The sequence below is a fragment of the Bufo bufo genome, chromosome 3, assembly GCF_905171765.1.
Source record: "Bufo bufo chromosome 3, aBufBuf1.1, whole genome shotgun sequence".
Classification (NCBI taxonomy): domain Eukaryota; kingdom Metazoa; phylum Chordata; class Amphibia; order Anura; family Bufonidae; genus Bufo; species Bufo bufo.
The window spans coordinates 389,794,032-389,817,372 of NC_053391.1; the positions used below are offsets into that span (position 1 = coordinate 389,794,032).

The 23,341-nt window shown below is 44.6% G+C and overlaps 1 protein-coding gene across 1 annotated transcript in view; it reads right to left on the reverse strand.

Annotated features, from left to right (window-relative positions):
- LOC120993819 (multidrug and toxin extrusion protein 2-like) overlaps positions 1-23,341 on the reverse strand; it is a 253,523-nt gene that overhangs the window by 150,869 nt on the left and 79,313 nt on the right. Inside the window, exons 4-5 of the mRNA XM_040422286.1 lie at positions 1,623-1,771; positions 733-775 (exon numbers count right to left, since the gene is read on the reverse strand). Coding sequence (XP_040278220.1) covers positions 733-775; positions 1,623-1,771 — 192 coding nt within the window. The remainder of the gene's footprint in view (positions 1-732; positions 776-1,622; positions 1,772-23,341) is intronic.

The window sequence follows — 23,341 nt, forward strand, 5'->3', positions numbered from 1 at the left end:
TGAGGAGCACTATTACTATGGGGAAGATTATCTGTATGGGACTCATTTTTCTTCAAAATAGTATTTGGGGGTACAGAAAAGTGAGGAACCTAAGATGTCCGTGTGTCACACTCTGCAGAGACGAGGCGGCTGAAAGAAGTTGTCCGGACCGAATGTAAAAGATGATGACAGAGAGGATCTACATGAGAGGAGACGTCATCTGGGAGGCACTGGATGTGAGAGGTATAGCTATATAGAAAGTACAGTAAAATGTCTTTAGTGCTAGTGTTTGCGGTGGTGGTGGGGTTGGGGTCGGTTGGTTGACTTAGAGAATTGGTCAATATGCATTGGGGCTTGGGCCCCGGATCTTTTGAGACCCTAGCAATGCCCCTGGCCATAAGATAATCAATCAATTTAATCAGCATGATCCATCCACCCCACCAGGCATATGTTAAACATGACGTATATATGTTAAACGTGATGTGAATACAGCCTAAATTAGTTAGTAAAAAGGTAATAATGTTGCATGGATATTGATCACCTGATAATATTTTACTGGATACAGAGAGAGATTTACCAAGACATTTTACTAGTATGTGTATATTAGGGAAAAGCTGATATTCCATTATCAATTTCTGAATATTCTAGCCAGGTATAAAAGACATAGCAAAGGCTAAAATGAAACAAAAATTATAAATTGGAATAATTATAAATTGTGTTACTGATGTGTCTGATGACAAATCTGATACTTACTGGAAGTGCAGGCAAAAATATCATTACGTATTTTTGTGTTAACCTGTGAAAAAGAAAACGGTTTTAGCTTCAATTAAAATAGACATGAAGGACAAGTTCTCTTGGTGGCCAATGGGGTAGGCTCAGAATGTATCGCACCACCCTCAGCCCCTGAAGTACGGCATGATAGCTATCCAATAGACAATTATAAAATTTATTGTCTTGTGTTGTATCTTTTCTCAGAATTCCCTAAGTTTCTTACCTATACACAGAAATACCGTACTGATTGGATGTTTGTTTTTCAAAAATCCTGAATTTGCGATTTCCTTCAAAGGGATACTTCACCTGCCCCTTGTGTCGACCCTAAATCTATTATATGACTACAGGAGTTGAGGTGACACAGAATTCTTGGAAATGACAGATGTTCTCCACACATGCATGTAAATTCATAACTGAGATTAAGAAGCACTGCTACTTAAGCTACCTTACCATGTTAGATAAATAACAGCTCAGCATGACCAGTGGAAAAACCAAATGCGATGGCAAATGTATAGATAAACAAGGATCGGACATGTTAGATTTCAACATGCGCATGCTATATTCTGCCACTGTTAGAGGTGTCTGTCAAGTCAAATGTGTATAAGTATGCTAGTGGGAAAGTCAAGACATGTGGATTAAACTAATATGAGATGAAGTGAGGATTAAAGGTGCTGCTGTCCCAACTGGATAACTCCTTATTGAAAATAAGCACCCGACAGGTATTGCTGGTAGAACTTCCTCTGCAGTAGTTGCTGCATAGCAGAGGCAGTAGTATTAAACTAATAGTGTGCTTGCATTGGTTTCAACAGAATACTTCATATAGATGGTTCACTTTGATGAACTTTGGAAAATCATATAGGATTATTATTTACCTGGCTATATCCGGACGCTGTTTGCAGAGGAGCAGTATTTGCTCTGTGTTAATGAAAATAGCCCAACAAGGAAAACAACAGAGCATTGAGATGAGAATTCCTCTCTGCAGTATTGTCCCCACACGTTTCAGGTTTTTACTACCGTATGTCTGGAATATATAAAGAAAAGACAGTTTGTTTAATAGCTATATATTAAACATATAAGATAGTACTGTAGCTATAAAACTTCAGATCCTATCACATGAAACTATGGTTTTAAATTTCTACAAAATCCTTGTTTGGGCTTGATGTTCATAGTTTTTATTATGAGTTAGAGATGAGCGAATTTCTCAAAAATTCAATAAGGCCGATTCGGCGAATTATTTGAAAAAAATTGGTTCAATCCGAATTTATTTGTGGTGAATCGCGTAAAAAAAACGGCTATTTCCTGGCTGCAGAGAGCCTTTATAGTGGTGTAGAACACTGTGCCTTGCCGTAACACGCATAGGGAGTCTGCTGTGGTAGTAAAACAATACTATGAGTCAGTAGTGTTGATCACGAATATTCAAATTGCGAATTTTAATCGCGAATATCAGCACTTCGAATATCGCAAAATATATTTGTAATCGCGAATATTCGATTATTTTTAAAATACCAGTTCATGCGAATTTTTATGCGAATAATTTAGGCGAATTTTCGCAATCAAGAAAATAATGCCTGGAGATCATGAATTCGCGAATTCGTGAATATATGGCGAATATTTGCCCAAATATTCGCGAAATATTGCGAATTCGAATATTGCCCCTGCCGCTCATCACTATGAGTCAGTATGACATGCAGATGACAGGCATCGCTCTTAGAATCACTGCACACTTCACTTATTTGGGCACTTACCGTGCCAAAACTGACTAAATAACTCAAGTGTGAACTCAGCCTTACAGGTCAATGTTAGCGTCAAAAAGAAGCGCACTCCTTTAACACCGTCGGCAGCTGATTCCACGTAGATATCTACAGAACCTGTTCTATTAAATGCTTAAACAAGTAGAGCCCCCCCTGACAGAGTGGGGAGGGTGTCAGCAGTAAGTTTGTGTTGACGTCACTGATTATTTTGCCCTTTCTCCCCCCCCCCCCAAAAAAAAAAGGATCCTGTCTGTGGAGCATCCGCCTTCACTCGGTCAGCATTTGATCAGTAATCCATCAGTATTGCTAAAGCCCAAAAAAACAGGAGTGGTTAAAAAAAAGAGATGACACGTGAATTGAATATTTGCATGTCTTCTGTGTTTTGTACCCACTCCTGCTTTTGGCTACCAAATCATAAGCCAATTCTGATGCAAAATAGGGACCATGTCATGCAGGCCTTACAGCTGTTACATAGACAGGATCCGTTCAGAAGAAGGGTCAAATAAATGATGATGTCAGCCAGGCCGAAAGGCAAAATAGTTGCCCAGTCATAAAGTGGGGAGGATGGGAACAGCATGAGAAGTCCACAGAGTGGCCCTATGACATAGTGGTGAGGTGGAAGCAGCATGAGGAGACCACAGAGTGGCAAGGTGACATAGTGTGGAGGTGGCAGCAGCATCAGGAAACCACAGAGTGGCAAGGTGACATAGTGTGGAGGTGGTAGCAGCATCAGGAGACCAAAGAGTGACCCGGTGAAAGATTGGGGAAGTGGGTAGCAATACAGTACCAGCTGAAGATGGTGGGTGAAAGAAGGAGCACTTGGCATCATATGTGTGGCATCAGATGGGTGGCAGCATCAGAATAGTAGCTGAGGCAGGTAGCCAGAAGAAACCTGTCTCTTTTGTCAAAGTGTTGGTGTGGCACCATGGATGATCTAGTCTGATGCATCAGGCATTTGTGGGTGGAAATCCTGGCTGATCCACAACTGATTCATCTTGACAAAGGTCAGTCTCTCCACATGTCGTGGACAGGCGAGTTCTTCTTGGGGTAACTATGGCCCCCGCCGCACTAAACACCCGCTCTGCTGACACACTACTTGCCGGGCAGGACAGCTTTTCCAGGGCAAACTCTGCCAGTTGCGGCCACAAATCCAGTTTGGCTGCCCAGTAGTCCAGCAGATCTTCAATGTAGGGTGGCAGGATGCTGTCCAAGTATGCCACCACCTGCTGGTTCAGGTCCTGTTCAGGTCCTGCTGCTGCTGGTGAGTAGTTTCCTTACTAGGCAGGTGAAGAAAGCTGCTCATCACCAACTCTAGACTCAAGCTGCTGGTGATGGAGCTGATACTGCTTCTGCCACCCCACCCCAGCAGCCATGGCAGTGGAATGTGAGCGCAAAGGGTCCCCCCAGTCAGACCTGCGAGAGGATGGATGATGGCGCAGATAGACAGTGGCCAACTGACTACATAGGATGTCTCTATAGTAGTTCAGTTTGTCCTCCCTCTCAGTGGGTGTAAAAAAGGCCCCCATTTTGGACCAGCAGCGAGGGTCCAAGGTGGAGAGCCAGAAGTCATCCCTCTGCTGAATGGTGACAATTCTGCTGTTATTACGCAAGCAAGTGAGCATACATCAGGCCATTTGAGCAAGTGACTCGGAGGGACTCCCTGCCTCCATCTCCACTGCATCCTGCCACGGTGTGTCTGGGTCCTCTGCCTCGTCTTCCTCATCGCCCTGTAGCTCCTCTGGCTGCTCCTGCTCCTCCTCTCCTGTCACCTGTGTATAAAAACCACTCATTTTGCTACACATTGCTTGTGCTCCAATGTTCTCCTCCTCCAATTTAGCCCCCACAGGGCTCATGTAGCCGTGAGATCTAGGCACCACGTCTCCAGTCCCTTGACCAGCCAGATTTACCAGCATTGGTTCCAGGATATGAAGCAGTGGAATGACATCGTTCATCCCGTAGTCCTGGTGACTGACAAATAACGTGGCCTCCTCAAAGGGCCTGAACAAATGGCAGGTGTCACGCATGAGCTGCCACTGGCTGACATCGAAGTTACACAGAGGAGTAGTCCTGTCCACTTAGATCATCAAGAAATCGTTTATGGCCTCTCTCTGTTCGTATAGTCGGTCAAACATATGGAGGGTGGAATTCCAACGGGCGGAAACGTTGCATATCAGCCTATGTTGGGGGATGCCGTTCTGCCGCTGCAGCTCAAGGAGGGTGTGCTTTGTGGTGTACGAGTGGCTGAAGTGCATGCAAAGTTTCCTGGCCATTTTTAGGATGTTTGCAGATAGGTGGAAGACTTCAGGAACCGCTTGACAACCAGATTGAACACATGTGCGATGCAGGGCGCATGGCTCAGCCCTCCTTGACGCAGCGCCAACAACATGTTCTTCCCATTGTCAGTCACCATGATTCCGATTTTGAGTTTTCGCGAAGAAAGCCAGGATTCGATTTTTAGATGAAGGACACGGAGCAGTTCCTCCCCTGTGTGACTCCGTTCTCGCAGGCAAACGAGGTGCAGAACAGTGTGACACCGCCGTGCTCTGCACATGTGGTATGCTGGAGGGGCACTGTGAATTGTCCATTTAGTGGAGGCTGAGAACACGGTGGAGAATGAGGAGGCAGAGGCGGACATTGTCGTAGGACCAACAGCGTGAGAACGTGGAGGCGGAAGCGACGTCACCTGGCCAAGTTGCTGGTGTGGCTGTGCAGGAACCACATTCACCCAGTGGGCCGTAAAGGACATGGATTGTCCCTGACTTTAGTTACAGCTCCACACGTCGGAGCTGCCGTGCACTTTAGCAGACACCGACAGGCTCAAGGACTGGCCCACTTTCTGTTCTACATACGTGTGCAGGGCTGGTACGGCCTTTTTGGCAAAGAAATGATGGCTTGGGACTCTCCACCTCGGCTCGGCACAAGCCATCAGTTCTCTGAAAGGTGCAGAGTCCACCACTTGGAAAGGGAGGGACTGCAGCACCAGCAACTTGGCAAGGAGCACATTTAGCTTCTGCGCCGTTGTATGAGTGCACGCATACTGTTGTCTCTTGGCAATCGCTTCGGTGATCGATTGCTGACGGAATGACTGACGAGGAGGAGGAGCAGGAGCATCAGGACCAGCAGATGGTGGGAAGGACAAACAGCTCCCTTTGGCTGAGGTGGTGGAGCCTTGACGGTTGCTGCGGCAGGCTGGACCACCACATCGGAGCCACGGTTCTCCCAGGCCACTTTATGGTGACGCTGCATATGTTGACGCAGGGCCGAGGTGCCAACATGGCCACGCTTCACCTTCTGCCCACAGATTCTACAAATGGCCATGTTCACCTCCTCCTCCGCCTTAACAAAAAACTGCCACACCGCCGAGTAGGTGATTTTACCCCCAACACTCTGCACTGACTGACTGCTGCCGCCGCTGCTTCCGTGAACCCCTTCACCACTACTTTCCGGGCAGGTAGGCTCCTGCAAAGTGGGTGGTCTACCTTGGGCACATTTGGCTCCTGACCTCCCACTGCTGCCACCCTGCTGACTCCCGGTCACGCTAGCGACTTGCTGGCTCCGCCGCTGCTTCACGGGCAAGATGCCACCCTCTTCTCCCGATGATGATGAAGCACCAAATTCACCCGGCTCCCAAGTGCGATCAGCTACATCATCATTATCGAGTACTGTCTGCACGTCACTGATGTCCTCCTCAACGTTCTCTGGGTCAGAAGCCTCACCGCTCGCAACACCAGCTCCCACGCCAATGTCCTCATCACTACTTGCCCACCTACCGGAGGAAGTGGCGGATGTCTCCTCCACATCTTGGCTGGCCAGTAGCTGCTGACTGTCCTCTAGTAGCTCGTCCTCGCTGTATAGTGGAGCTGAGCCCACAGCATATAATACTTCTCTGGCTGAGGGAACAGAAAAGGACAGAGGCAGGTTGAGGACAGGTGAAGGCACAGGACCTGCTCCCAGGCCATGCCAACTAAGGGTTGTGTCTGACGAACCCACCGACTCTTGGCTGGGGGTGTCTGATGTCAATTGGGACAAAGTGGATGACCAAGTCAACCATTCAAGAACCGCTGGGTTGCTGGTTAAGACACTACCGCTAGATGACACCGGGAGCTCGGGCCTCTCGCTGCGACTCCTGCTGCTAGGCCCCCTTACTCTGCTGCAACCTGTGTCTGCACCAGAAACATTTAGGCCTCTGCCATTCCCCTGTGCAGGGCCTGCCACTTCTCTGTCTGACATACTGTTAGATCAAATAAATAAATAAATAATACAAGCCAAAAAGGGCTTTTGAACATATAACTGCACCGCTGAACGGCAAAAAGGCCCTTATTTTTTTCCACTTATACACGCCACAAAAGGCTTTAGAACATATAACTACACCGCTGAACGGCAAATAATACATATTTTTTGCCACTAATACACGCCAAAAAGGGCTTTAGAACATATAACTGCACCGCTGAACGGCAAATATATATTTTTTTGCCACTAATACACGCCAAAAAGGGCTGTCATTTTCTCACTTTACCACACAATGGAAAATACTTTTTTGTATGCCACTAATACATGCAAAAAAGGGCTTTAGAACATATAACTGCACTGCTGAACGGCAAATAATATATATATTTTTGCCACTAATACACACCAAAAAGGGCTTTAGAACATATAACTGCACCGCTGAACAGCAAATAATATATATTTTTTTGCCACTAATACATGCCAAAAAGGGCTATAATTTTTCACTTCACCACACAACGGCTAATAAGCCCTTTTTTCCCCACTAATACAAGCCAAAAATGCTTTAGAATATATAACTGCACCGCACAAGGGCAAATAAGACGTAGAAATATTTCCTTGTAATAAGCCCTGTCAATGGCTGTATCAAACAGCACTTGCACCCCAATAACAAGAACGGTTTTCTGGAATTACAGAGCTGTATAAATGGCGATTTGGATCCGCAGTCAGTGCAGCAAGGTGTAATAGGATTGTTCCTATTACCCAGGCTGTAACCTCCCCTACTGAACCCTGTTCTTCTTCAATACTGTGGAATGATTCCTCCCTATCCTTTCTCTGAACCTCTATACAGCAAAATAAAAGTTTTAAAAGTCTTTTCTACCACTGTCCCTAGTGCCTGTTTACGTCTCTCCCTGCACTAAGTACACTGGAAAATAGCTGAATCCAAGATGGCTGAGGCTATTTATAGGGCTGTGACATCACAGGGCTGGTTGGGTGCTGATTGGCTGCATGGATGGCATTGTCTGTGATCCCTCATTCCCAGAGTTCCTTGCTCCATGTCCAAACACGTGCAGCAGCCATTTTAGGAAAAAATGCGATTCGTTACCACGAAGAGTGAGGAAATTCTGATTCAGTGCAAATGGAATTTTTCCTGAAATTCGGATCGAATTCCACTTCGTCAACTTCAATTCGCTCATCTCTATTAAGAGTTATCTTATAAAGACCACTCTTGTTCATACATCATATTGGGGCACTCAGGACCCCCTCTATAACACAGAAAGTAGACCCATACTGTAGGAACATCGTTCTAGTAGATTTGAGCTGTCCTTGTATTCCATGGACAGCCATTCCTCTTAAAGCCACTATGTACTGTAAAATTACAAATGTCTGTCTGAGAGAGGCTTTCCCCAACAAAATCAACTGGTTGACAGTGGTTCCAGGAGCAGGTCTGGGGGTGAACAGCTGGCTGCCATAAAAAATTTATTTTGAAAGGGGACAACCCCTCTAAGATCTATTTTAAATGTAAAAGTGCAATATCCACATTTATATAAACATAACTTACTAGTTTGAATCAATAAACCTAACCAACATGACAAAACTCACTGGTTGTTAGTAGAAACAAACAACCCCTAACAATTCTGACCCCCTGTCTGAGAAGGAGAAGTAGTAAATTTCTCTAGCACCATGGCGGCTAACAACAGAAAATATATGCTTTCCTATACTCTGCAATACAAACCAACATAATACGACTGATGCCTATCCTCACTCATAGATATTATAGTCAGGGTTGTCAACCATCTTTAAAAAGTGTAGCAAATACTGATCTGATACGGTGTCTCCCTCTGCTGACTGAACCTTTTGGTGGAGAAATGCAGCTAGACCTAGGGGTTACACAGATTTCATAGGCCCCCATAGCAAAACTTTGTATGGGCCCCCAGTGAGATTTTTGCAGTTATTGATCACTATCATTTTTTGATCTTTATAGGGGAGCTCTGGTAATACTGATATTCAGTGTGAGAGTCTAGCTGTATCTCCCTCACTGGTCAGCATATAACAGACTTATCAACAGGGTACATACCCTTTTGAGTAATGTCTTTTCCAACACATTCTTAAGTAGAAAAGTGAAAGATTTTTGAATTTTTATGTTGCGCCATGTTTGTTAAAAAAAAGTGGAACTGCTTTAGAAATATGGCACTCATTATGAACACCATATTTCTCGATGTATTTACACCAGTCGACTGACAAATACATTGATACATCTCCCCTATAGAGCTATAAATCCTTAGTCCCTTTACACATTACAAGATGAAAAAGACTGTCTGCAGCCACCACCAGAGGGAGCTGTGTATATGAATGTACAGGTGAAACTCGAAAAATTTGAATATCGTGCAAAGTTCATTTATTTCAGTAATGCAACTTAAAAGGTGAAACTAACATATGAGATAGACTCATTACATGCAAAGCAAGATATTTCAAGCCTTTATTTGGATGATTATGGCTTATAGCTTATGAAACCCATAAGTCTTAATTTTGAGGTACCCTTTGCTCAGGGGGTATGGATTAATTAGCTGACTAGAGTGTGACACTTTGAGTATAAAATATTGAACCTTTTCACAAAATTCTAATTTTAAGCTGCATTAATGCAATTCTTTTTAATTTCATTACTAAAATTAATGGACTTTTGCACGATATTCAAATTTTTCGAGTTTCACCTGTATACACAAAGTCTCTTACTGTGCTCCCCCATGTGGTAGTTGAAGGAAAATGCAGTGATTCTATGTTAAGAAGCAAAACAATCACAGAGAAAATTCACTCCTATAACTTAATACACCTATAAACATAGGGCTATAGAAAGGTATGTGGAACATGTGCCACACTACTCCAATATAAACACGCACCACTAAATAATAGAAAATGTAATACTCTTTATTTGTACCATAAATAACAATTCATAATAATATCAATGCGGTTAAAAGGGATCCTACGCAGCAGCAACTACTGAGTCAAACATCCAAAAAGCAGTACATACATGTAAAATATTATAGCAAATCCACCAATTGAACCAAGAATATGTCATTAGAACTGAGTCCATTTGAACAATGTCAGAACAGTACAAGGACTGACTAACAAGCAAAGCCTTTATTTGTTATAATTTGGATGATTATGGCTTACAGCATATTGAAAACCCCAAAGTCACAATTTTGAGGTACCCTTTGCTCAGGGGTTATGGATTAATTAGCTGACTAGAGTGTGACACTTTGAGCCTAGAATATTGAACCTTTTCCCAAAATTCTATTTTTAAGCTGCATTTATGCAATTCCTTTTAATTTGCATTACTGAAATAAGTGGACTTTTGCACAATATTTAAATTTTTTCGCGTTTCACCTTTATGTGATCAAGTAGTACTAAATTGTATGTAATGGCTTTATATACCACCATTCACAAAATGCATTACTAGCCCAAAACGTTTCCTCACACTGTCACAAGTGGGATTTATCAAGGTTAAATAGTTACATAGTTACAATAGTTACAGTTAAATAGCTGAACCCGGACATACCCAGAATTTCACCCAGGCAGCCCCCCTGACAAGAGCATCGGAGCAGTTCATGCTCCGATGCTCTTCTTTGCCCTACGCGATTCAGCATTCAGCAAGGCATTTTGTGGAGTTCCGGTGACGAATCAGGTTCTCCTTTGGGCTGCCAGGCAGAGGCTTCCGCCCAACAGTGAGCCCGGTGACATCACCAGCACTGATGGGCGGGCTTTAGCCCAACCATCAGAGCCGGTGACATCCCCGAATACTCTGCCGAGCGGAAGCCTCCGCCTGGCAATGTGTTATAGTAAATAAAAGAGCCCTTGCCCTGTGCGATCCTGAGCAGTGCAAGGAAGAGCATTGGAGTATGAACTGCTCAAGTCGGGGAGGCTGCCTGGGTGAGATTATGGGTATGTCCGAGTTCAGCTCTGAACCCAGACAACCCCTTTAATACGGTTGAAAAAAGACTCAAGTCCATCAAGTTCAACCAAGGGATAGGTGAGGACCAAAAATCCCAGAAGGAAGTGAGATTCAGATTTCTACACATTTTCATAAGCATTAATGTAATTTACTTTTAAGAATTAAGCTAAGTTATTTTTAAACCGTCCACTGTTCCTGCTGTGACCACGTCCTAAGGTAGTCTATTCTACAGATTCACAGTTCTTACAGTAAAGAAGCCCTGGAGTCTGGACTTTTTCTTCTCCTGAAGGAGACAGTGCTCCCTTGTCTTTTGAGGGGACTTAATATGGAACAGGTTTAAAAATATTTTTTACGGCCCATTTATATATTTGAATAGGTTAATCATGTGCCCCCTTAGACCTCTCTTCTTAATACTAAATAAACTTAATTCTTTTACTCTTTCCTCATAACTAAAGGCCCTATTACATGGAGCGAATATCGTACAGATTCTCATGCATGCATATGAACGATTCAAAGGCGAGAGACAAATCACGATGGGCGAAAATCAAGCGAACTTTCAGCATGCTAAAAAATGATCGTTCCTTGTTAATAGATCCGTTCATATAATATGGAGTCTTCTACTTGCTAACGATCTCATACATGCCTTTTGACGAAGCATCTGTCCCCCATCTTTACATGTAATAACAAGGAACGATTTAAAAGCAAATGAGTAATGACTACAAATACAAACCATTATCTATGTGTATAATAAGTGAAATTTTCATTGTTAATGAGTCGGTACATCTTCGATTGTTTATTGTGATCTGTATGACATATGCTGTTGTAATAGTACCTTAAGTCTGTCCATGTCCATTATCAGCTTAGTTGCTCTCCTTTGTACTTTTTCCAGCTCCAGGGCACCCTTTCTATGTACAACTGCCCAGAACTGAACTGCATATTCTAGATGAGGCTGCACTGAGGCTTTTTGTAATATTACATCCCTGTCCCTCGAGTCAATGCCTAATTTATTACATGACAATATCCTGCTAGCCTTAGAAGCAGCTGATTGACATTGTATGCTGTTATTTAATATTTGATCTACAAATACATCCAAATCCTTCTCTACAAGTGACTCTCCCAGTGTTACTTGCCCTAGGACTGTGATGGATAATCTCCAGCACTCCAGCCGTGGTAAAGCTACAACTCCCAAGATGCACACTTGCACATAACTCAATAGAATTGAATGGAACATGCTAGGAGTTGTAATTTCACCACAGCTGGAGTGCCAGAGGTTAGCCATCACTGCCCTAGGTCATATGATGTACGTAGAGTATTACTACCCAGATGCGTAATTTTACATTTATGTCCAAGAGTGTCCAAGTCAGCTTGTATTTTATGGAAACCTTCCATAGACTGCACAGTACTATATAGCTTAGTGTCATCTGCAAAAATAAAAACAGTGCTATTAACCTCATCCTCTATATCAATAATAAGTAAACCAAATAATAGGGGACCCACCACTGAGTCTTGGGGTAGACCACTTATAACCAGGGACCATTCAGAATAGGAATAATTGACCACAACTCTCTGGACACGGTCCTTCAGCCAATTTTCAACCCAATTATAAACTATACTTTCTAAGCCTATAGACCTTATTTTACCAATTAAATGTCTATGAGGGACAGTATCAAATGCCTTTGCAAAATCCAAGAACACTACATGCACAGCCGCCCCTCTGTCCAGGTTTCTACTCACCTCCTCACAAAGACAAATCAGGTTAGTCTGACAACTTCTGTCCTTGGTTAGCCAATGCTGGTTATCTCTTATGATTTTATTAACAATCACATACTCCTGTATATAGTCCCCTAAGAGTCATTCAAACATTTTTCCCACAACAGAACTTAAACTTACTGGTCTATCATTACATGTAGAAGATCTAGAGCCCTTCTTAAAATATGGGCACCACATTTGCCTTGCGCCAGTCACTTGGCACTGTACTAGTCCCTAGAGAATCTCTAAAATTATGAACAGGCGCACATTGATAACTGAACTTTTGGGTCTAATCGATCTGGACCTGGAGCCTTGTTCACATTTACCTTATATACCTGTAACTTTGCTTGGACCTTTTCTACAGTTAGCCAATTGAGTATATTACTGGATGTACTAACAGATCTGAAATGTAAATAGAATGAGATATCCATTCGACAGCAAAAAAAATATGGAATGGGGGAGAATGGAGTTTAAGTGGTCCATAATTAAGAGGTACATGGGTGCAAAAATGACCACCCAGAATGAAAAAAAAAACATTAGTGATCCCAGTCCACCCATACCTGTTCACCCTGATACATGTGTAACACCCCAGAGTTGTGTTACTAAACTCTTTTACCCCGCTACAATCTGTTGGTAACATTCACCTTGTCATCAGATGTAATTTCACATAACATTCTCACAAATGTGCATTGTAAGCCTTGTCAAATGTATATTGCTGTAATATCTATGTTCACCAGCAGGTGGCAGCAATGCATTAGCAGGGACTTCCTAGGCTGGAATAGTACATTCCAGTTTAGCCCCCCCCCCCCCCCCTCTGTGATGTCGGGGGGTAATAATTCAATTAAGAATTATTAATTATGGTCATAAAAATAATTAACCATAAAAAAAATACAATTTATAAAATTTGTCATAAATTCTTAAAATCATGACCTGGTGAATTGTAGTCAACCTAATTGATGCAATTCACATCTGAGTCCGACTATTTCCTCAGATAAATAAGTTCTTTTTGACGTGAGATGACGTTAATGATAAACATGTAGTTCTGCATTATACAATAATACACAGATTTATTGGTTACAAGGTTATAACCATATATAAGTAAATAAACACAATGATACATGCAAATTAATATACAGTATATAGCGTTAATATAAAGCATTACAAGCTTAACAATACATGTGAGTGGAAATAACTTGTCACATTATAACCAAGCTATTATTTGGTTAGGATATCAAAATATGAACATAAGTTATATACATTACTTCTGTTCAGAGAAAGCCTCATGCTATCAGGATGGGCATGTCTAATCCTAGACATCAATATAGAATGCTAAATACATTCGACCCCCCTCTAACCAACTACACATCACATGACTTCAAGATAGGCAAATCCATCCAAGGATATAACTTAGAAGAGATAACTGTATCCTTCCACCCCATCCTGGACTATTTTCACGTATATGACTTTGGTAAGACTATTAAGACAAATAACAGAGATCTAGGATCTTTGCTAGACCATATCTTAAATGGGAAGGACTTGAAATAAGTCTTTCCTGTGGTAATCCATCACTTAGCTTATCGAAGAATGTTCTATCAATATATATATATATATACGCTCACTTAAAGAATAGGAACACCATATGCAATGAGCAGGACACTGGGTCAGTGGGGTTGCTATGCAGTGCGTCAGGTTTAGGTGTGTATAGGTTTGTGACGCCAGATGCAGCTTGCGCAGGTACTATAGCAGGGCCCTTTAACCGCCTCCGGACCGCCTAACGCAGGATCGCGGCAGCCCTGCGCACAGTCATGCATATATGCGTCATCTCGCGAGACGCGAGATTTCCTGTGAACGCGCGCACACAGGCGCGCGCGCTCACAGGAACGGAAGGTAAGCGAGTGGATCTCCAGCCTGTCAGCGGCGATCGTTCGCTGGCAGGCTGGAGATGTGATTTTTTTAACCCCTAACAGGTATATTAGACGCTGTTTTGATAACAGCGTCTAATATACCTGCTACCTGGTCCTCTGGTGGTCCCCTTTGTTTGGATCGACCACCAGAGGACACAGGTAGCTCAGTAATATGTTGCACCAAGCACAACTACACTACACCCCCCCCTGTCATTTATTAACCCCTTATTCACCCTTGATCACCCCTGATCACCCCATATAGACTCCCTGATCAGCCCCCTGTCATTGATTACCCCCCTGTCATTGATCACCCCCCTGTAAAGCTCCATTCAGATGTCCGCATGATTTTTACGGATCCACTGATAGATGGATCGGATCCGCAAAACGCATACGGACGTCTGAATGGAGCCTTACAGGGGCGTGATCAATGACTGTGGTGATCACCCCATATAGACCCACTGATCACCCCCCTGTCATTGATCACCCCCCCTGTCAGGCTGCATTCAGATGTCCGTATGATTTTTACGGATCCACGGATACATGGATCGGATCCGCAAAACACATACAGACATCTGAATGGAGCCTTACAGGGGCGTGATCAATGACAGGGGGCTGATCACCCCATATAGACTCCCTGATCACCCCCCTGTCATTGATCACCCCCCTGTCATTGATCACCCCTCTGTAAGGCTCCATTCAGACATTTTTTTGGCCCAAGTTAGCGGAAATTTATTTATTTTTCTTACAAAGTCTCATATTCCACTAACTTGTGTCAAAAAATTAAATCTCACATGAACTCACCATACCCCTCACGGAATCCAAATGCGTAAAAATTTTTAGACATTTAGATTCCAGACTTCTTCTCACGCTTTAGGGCCCCTAGAATGCCAGGGCAGTATAAATACCCCACATGTGACCCCATTTCGGAAAGAAGACACCCCCAGGTATTCCGTGAGGGGCATATTGAGTCCATGAATGATTGAAATTTTTGTCCCAAATTAGCGGAAAGGGAGACTTTGTGAGAAAAAAATAAATAAAATCAATTTCCGCTAACTTGTGCCAAAAAAAAAAAATTTCTATGAACTCGCCATGCCCCTCATTGAATACCTTAGGGTGTCTTCTTTCCAAAATGGGGTCACATGTGGGGTATTTATACTGCCCTGGCATTTTAGGGGCCCTAAAGCGTGAGAAGAAGTCTGGGATCCAAATGTCTAAAAATGCACTCATAAAAGGAATGTGGGCCCCTTTGCGCATCTAGGCTGCAAAAAAGTGTCACACATCTGGTATCGCCGTACTCAGGAGAAGTTGGGCAATGTGTTTTGGGGTGTCATTTTACATATACCCATGCTGGGTGAGATAAATATCTTGGTCAAATGCCAACTTTGTATAAAAAAATGGAAAAAGTTGTCTTTTGCCGAGATATTTCTCTCACCCAGCATGAGTATATGTAAAAAGACACCCCAAAACACATTGCCCAACTTCTCCTGAATACGGTGATACCACATGTGTGACACTTTTTTGCAGCCTAGGTGGGCAAAGGGGCCCACATTCCAAAGAGCACCTTTAGGATTTCACAGGTCATTTACCTACTTACCACACATTAGGGCCCCTGGAAAATGCCAGGGCAGTATAACTACCCCACAAGTGACCCTATTTTGGAAAGAAGACACCCCAAGGTATTCCGTGAGGGGCATGGCGAGTTCCTAGAATTTTATATTTTTTGTCACAAGTTAGCGGAAAATGATGATTTTTTTTTTTCCCTTACAAAGTCTCATATTCCACTAACTTGTGACAAAAAATAAAAACTTCCATGAACTCACTATGCCCATCACGAAATACCTGGGGGTGTCTTCTTTCCAAAATGGGGTCACTTGTGGGGTAGTTATACTGCCCTGGCATTCTAGGGGCCCAAATGTGTGGTAAGAAGTTTGAAATCAAAATGTGTAAAAAATGACCGGTGAAATCCGAAAGCTGCTCTTTGGAATATGGGCCCCTTTGCCCACCTAGGCTGCAAAAAAGTGTCACACATGTGGTATCTCCGTACTCAGGAGAAGTTGGGGAATGTGTTTTGGGGTGTCATTTTACATATACCCATGCTGGGTGAGAGAAATATTGTGGCAAAAGACAACTTTTCCCATTTTTTTATACAAAGTTGGCATTTGACCAAGATATTTATCTCACCCAGCATGGGTATATGTAAAATGACACCCCAAAACACATTCCCCAACTTCTCCTGAGTACGGCGATACCACATGTGTAGCACTCTAGGTGGGCAAAGGGGCCCACATTCCAAAGAGCACCTTTCGGATTTCACCGGTCATTTTTTACACATTTTGATTTCAAACTACTTACCACACATTTGGGCCCCTAGAATGCCAGGGCAGTATAACTACCCCACAAGTGACCCCATTTTGGAAAGAAGACACCCCAAGGTATTCGCTGATGGGCATAGTGAGTTCATAGAAGTTTTATTTTTTGTCACAAGTTAGTGGAATATGAGACTTTGTAAGAAAAAAAAATCAAAAAAAAAAAATCATCATTTTCCACTAATTTGTGACAAAAAATAAAAAGTTCTATGAACTCACTATGCCCATCAGCGAATACCTTAGGGTGTCTACTTTCCGAAATGGGGTCATTTGTGGGGTGTTTGTACTGTCTGGGCATTGTAGAACCTCAGGAAACATGACAGGTGCTCAGAAAGTCAGAGCTGCTTCAAAAAGCGGAAATTCACATCTTTGTACCATAGTTTGTAAACGCTATAACTTTTACCCAAACCATTTTTTTTTTACCCAAACATTTTTTTTTTATCAAAGACATGTAGAACAATAAATTTAGAGCAAAATTTATATATGGATGTAGTTTTTTTTGCAAAATTTTACAACTGAAAGTGAAAAATGTCATTTTTTTGCAAAAGTTGCATGACCGAGCAATAAACGGGGAAAGTAGGGTAGGTCAGAAGTGTAAAAAGTGGCCTGGTCTTTAAGGGTGTTTAAGCTATAGGGGCTGAGGTGGTTAAGATGGTATAGGCTCACGTACCAGATGAGGAATGCCAGAGGGGGATATTGTCTCTGTTTAGTGTCAAAGGTGTCTCCTACCTGTGGTACGGCTGGACTCCTGTATCCTGGCTCACATGCAACAAATTGAGTGCTGTTAATAGGAGTAATGGAGGAATGATGGAATTCTACACATGTCTTTACTTGATGTTATGATATGCAGCTTTTGATCCATACAAGTATACAGCTTTAGTCTAGGGTCCCAGCAGGTATTGGCAATATGTGGCAGGAATTTACATATATTCTGCATCTGATCATACGCCTATTAGAATCTGGCAGGTATCTATCTTCTGCTCTGTCTTGAGTCTGCTTAATTTGGGCCTGACTAGCTGAAGAGGTACTTATCTTCTCTTTATCTTGGGATCAGCACTTACAGGACTGCTCGCAGGGGATGATGGTGGCTTCCTGGAGATATGATAGTTCTGTAGATGTCTGCTTTCTTTGGTCACCAGCTGAGGTAAGGGACTCAGGCTGGGAAGGTTGATCTTGGGCCTCAGCCGAGGCTTGAATCCTTGGTTGGGGTCCCTGTTTCTGGGAGCTCCTATTAACACAGCCTACCCCAACAGGGGGTGGCTGGTACGCTGCCTAGAACTATCTTTCCTCCCCCTGAAGTAGGACGTGGGAACATTCCACTCCTCCTCAGATAGGGGGGAGCTAGCCTGGAATGGTCTATTCCAGTCTGGGTCTGCTAACTAGCTATGGTCTGCTCACATATTGCTGCCACCTGCTGGTGTACATTGAGAACTACAGCAAATTACATGAAACAGTCCCAGTAAATCCTTATATTACAAATACAAAGTCAGATTACACAGGATGTTAACACATTTACACTTTAACATCATATAGCAGGGTGGCAGAGTTTTAGTGACATACTCTGGGATGTTACACATACTAATACGGTGTTGGACCCCCTTTTGCCTTCAGAACTGCCTTAATTCTACGTGGCATTGATTCAACAAGGTGCTGATAGCATTCTTTAGAAATGTTGGCCCATAATGATAGGATAGCATCTTGCAGTTGATGGAGATTTGAGGGATGCACATACAGGGCACGAAGCTCCCGTTCCACCACATCCCAAAGATGCTCTATTGGGTTGAGATCTGGTGACTGCGGGGGCCATTTTAGTACAGTGAACTCATTGTCATGTTCAAGAAACCAATTTGAAATGATTCGAGCTTTGTGACATGGTGCATTATCCTGCTGGAAGTAGCCATCAGAGGCTGGATACATGTTCTCATTCTGTTTACGCCAAATTCGGACTCTACCATTTGAATGTTTCAACAGAAATCGAGACTCATCAGACCAGGCAACATTTTTCCAGTCTTCAACAGTCCAATTTTGGTGAGCTTGTGCAAATTGTAGCCTCTTTTTCCTATTTGTAGTGGAGATGAGTGGTACCCGGTGGGGTCTTCTGCTGTTGTAGCCCATCCGCCTCAAGGTTGTGCGTGTTGTGGCTTCACAAATGCTTTGCTGCATACCTCGGTTGTAACGAGTGGTTATTTCAGTCAACGTTGCTTCTATCAGCTTGAATCAGTCGGCCCATTCTCCTCTGACCTCTAGCATCCACAAGGCATTTTTGCCCACAGGACTGCCGCATACTGGATGTTTTTTCCTTTTCACACCATTCTCTGTAAACCCTAGAAATGGTTGTGCGTGAAAATCCCAGTAACTGAGCGGATTGTGAAATACTCAGACCGACCCGTCTGGCACCAACAACCATGCCACGCTCAAAATTGCTTAAATCACCTTTCTTTCCCATTCTGACATTCAGTTTGGAGTTCATGTGATTGGTTAACTAGATAATAGCATTAATGAGAAATAGAACAGGTGTTCCTAATAATTCTTTAGGTGAGTGTATATAAGCAATTATTTAATGCTTTGCTAGATTATGAGTCTAGATTCTTCTGCAGGTAGAATGAAGCCTCACAATATCCTAAGACTACATCTCAATATGGAGATGATCAATTCATTTATTATTTATTTATTCGCCAATCTAGATGGTATAATTTCACCCACACTATAAAATTAGTCTTAATAAAATGAAATATCATGTTCTATGTCTCTTACCAAGTCCTAGTAGGAATCTCACTTCTGCTCCTAGGAAAGCTGGGTAGTCCATCATAGCGCATCTCACCATGGCTTTCATCTTGATAGACCCCTCTAGAGAGCTCAACTTCTCTTTCCCTTTTCTCTCCCCCTTTGTGTGGTTTATGATCACAAACTTATCAGTTAGACACACCTTCCTAGTCTGGAACTTTCCAATCATTGTCGGATGGGCGTGACCATTGATAAAAAATGTGACATCATAAACCACACAAAGGGGGATAGAAAAGGTCCTGCTCTATTGCATTTTTGGCGTCACTGGAACAAAATTGGATTGAATTGTGTGCCTATCTCTGCCAACCGGATCCAACTGTGTGCCAACAGAACCGGATCCAATTGTGTGCCTTAACTGGATCAAATTGCATGTTTCACAGTACTGCAAAATCTGAGAATTGTGCCAAAACCCTGAAAATTGACTTTATTGCAGTGCCAGAAAGCGCTAAAACGTGCACACCAGCACTCCAAGGGTTAATTCACCATATTCGCAAAATGGTGCCGCTTCTTCATGCCCTTCAGAAGCAGGAAAACTCAAGAACGCCCTCTCAAGAGCGCGAAAATGCTGAATATGCCCCCTAGAAGCGGGAACTCTCAAGCCTGCCCACCAAGAGCTTTGCAATGCGAGCCAAGGGAGTGCAGACTCCTCCCCTCAGGCTCCACCCTCACCTCCTGCATTCATCATGACAGAGGGAGCAAGAATGATGGCCGCCAACCCGGAAACCAATATGGCCGCCGGACTCAAGCCCACTTCTGCAGAGGCGACGACTTCGACTAACAAGGCCCCGGAGAGGACAACTACGCTTGAACCCTCACCGCCTGGCCCAGTGACCAAAGCATCGGCACCGGAACAAGCCGCAACTACGTCACCCATCACATTGACCATCGCACAGCAGAATGAGGCACCGGAACCGGCCACCTGGCCGCAACCTCGGGTAGTAACCAACCCGTTCCGTGAGGCCCCGGTCCAGCCCGCAGCTGCCCTTACACCGTGCCCGGTGGTACCAGAACAGGTCACCAGACTCTGGGAGGTCCCCATAGTGATCCCTGAACTCCCTGCGGCCTCAACTCTACAGGTGGGGCAAATAAATAACTTAGTAATGACTTTCAGTCTCAGAGTACAGGGGTACATCCTACCCAGGGAGGTCCGTAAGCATGGGCGTAGGAAGCGGGGGGGACGGATCCCCCCAGGAAATAATGCGGGGGGGACAGGTTTGGTTAAATCCCCCCCAGGCTCCAGCCAGCGGCAGTGTCTGTGTGCGGCGGGCCGGCGGCGGCAGGCAGTGTGCGGCGGCGGTGGGGCAGGCACTGAGATGAGCGCTTCCATTGGGGAAGCGAAGCGCTCATCTCCATGGTGATCCATTTCTGTTTATATCGCTGTTCTCAGGACAGCGATACAAACAGAAGGCTGCGGAGGAGCAGGGCAGGGAGGTGTGTCCCTTTCCTGTTCCTCTGATAGGCTGCCGGCACTACTAGGCCGGCAGCCTATCAGAGGCCGGCGTAGGCGGCGCGATGACGTCATCGCGCCGGCCTGAGCCGTACAGAGCTGGAGTCAGGACACAGGCTGGAAGAGGCCTGCATCGCATCGCTCCAAAGAGCCGAGGTAAGTATAAGTGTTCATTTTTTATTTTTTTTACTATATACAATAATTAGTTGGCACATAAAAGGGGGGCACTGGTATTATACTGGCACATGATTGGGGAATTTGGGGGGGCCCTGGTATTATACTGGGCTGGCACATGATTGAGGAATTTGGGGGGGCTCTGGAATTACTGGCACAGATTGGGGGGGTGTCTGGTATTACTGATGCCACATGATTGGGGGGTCTGTCTGGTATTACTGCCACATGATTGGGGGGGTCTGGTATAGTGGCACATGATTGGGGGGGTCTGGTCTGGTATTACAATACTGCCACATGATTGGGTGGGTCTGGTATTACTGGCACATGGGGGGGGGTCTGGACCGTCTGGTATTACTGGCACATGATTGGGGGGGGGGTCTGGTATTATACTGGCACATGATTGGGGAATTTGGGGGGGGTCTGGTATTATACTGGGCTGGCACATGATTGGGGAATTTGGGGGGGTCCTGGAATTACTGGCACAGATTGGGGGGGGGGGTCTGGTATTACTGGCACATGATGAGGGGGGTCTGGACCGTCTGGTATTACTGGCACATGATTGGGGGGGTCTGGTATTACTGGCACATGATTAGGGGGGGTCTGGTATTACTAGCACATGATTGGGGGGTCTGGTATTATACTGGCACATGATTGGGGAATTTGGGGGGGTCTGGTATTACTGGCACATGATTGGGGGGGTCTGGTATTACTGGCACATGATTGGGGGGGTCTGGTATTACTGGCACATGATTGGGGGGTCTGGTATTACTGGCACATGATTGGGGGGGTCTGGTATAGTGGCACATGATTGGGGGGTCTGGTCTGGTATTACAATACTGCCACATGATTGGGGGGGTCTGGTATTACTGGCACATGATTGGGGGGGTCTGGTATTACTGGCACATGATTGGGGGGTCTGGTATTATACTGGCACATGATTGGGGAATTTGGGGGGGGGTCTGGTATTACTGGCACATGATTGGGGGGTCTGGTATTACTGGCACATGATTGGGGGGTCTGGTATTACTGGCACATGATTGGGGGTCTGGTATTACTGGCACATGATTGGGGAATTTGGGGGGGTCTGGTATTACTGGCACATGATTGGGGGGGTCTGGTATTACTGGCACATGATTAGGGGGGGGGGTTCTGTTATTACTGGCTGATGAGAGGCGCCCCGGGGGGGCTGATGAGAGGCACTGGGGGCTGCTATGAGGCATGGGGCTCTTATTTGAGGTCTGATTGGGGGTCATTCATATTGGGGTCTGAGCTGAAGTGTGATCTGAGGTATTATTAACATTGGGGATCTTATTGGGGCTGTTAGCTGAGGTCTGATTAGTGGTCTGACCTGAGGTGTAATGAAAAAATTTTTTTTCTTATTGTGCCCACTTCCAGCCCGGAGCCCAGCTGCCCAGAGCACTGATCCGGAGCAGCTTGGAGAAAAAGGCCTCACGGTCTCCCACACTCCTGCCCGGCCAAGCTAGCACCCCTGAGTCTTCAGAACTGTAAGTTTATACCCGGCGAGCAAAAATGCTGTCCCCCCCAGATTTTTGGGGGTTCCTACACCCATGTCCGTAAGGTGTCCCTCATCACGCCGGTTGGCACGGTGGAGGCGGCCGGAGCTCCCACTACGCTGCTGAGAGAAAGCGCTCCTTCCCTGCCATCACCACCACTAGCGATACCTTTGCCAGAGCCACTACAGCCAGGAGTTCTGAGTCCTTCTGCCCGAGCAGGGGTTCCCGATGTACAGCAGCTCACTGCAACTTTGACCAGCCTCACTACCCAGACAGTACCAGGAACCGCCACAAGAGGTCAGTGTTGCTCCATCACAGCAGCCAGCCTGAGCTACAAGATGCAGGAGCGCCCTCTTGTGTTCCTCAACAGTTCCAGCAGTGATGAAGAGGTCATCTGGCAGGATGACCTTGCCCAATGGAAAGCCCACAGGTGGAGTACATTACAGGACTTGCTAAAAAGAGCGGAAGAACGGAAAAATATAGAGAGGATGTTTAGTGGAGATGTCTTGTCAGAAAGAAGAAAACGCATAAAATCATATAAAGAAATTGTGGAGGAAAAAGAGCACAGAGAAAGGGAATTGTATGAAGCCTCCAGATCTTCTTCTCAGCCGCCTGCTGAAGACAGCACACCTGACATGACTCTTTAACCACTTCAGCCCCCAGTGCTTAAACACCCTGAAAGACCAGGCCACTTTTTACACTTCTGACCTACACTACTTTCACCGTTTA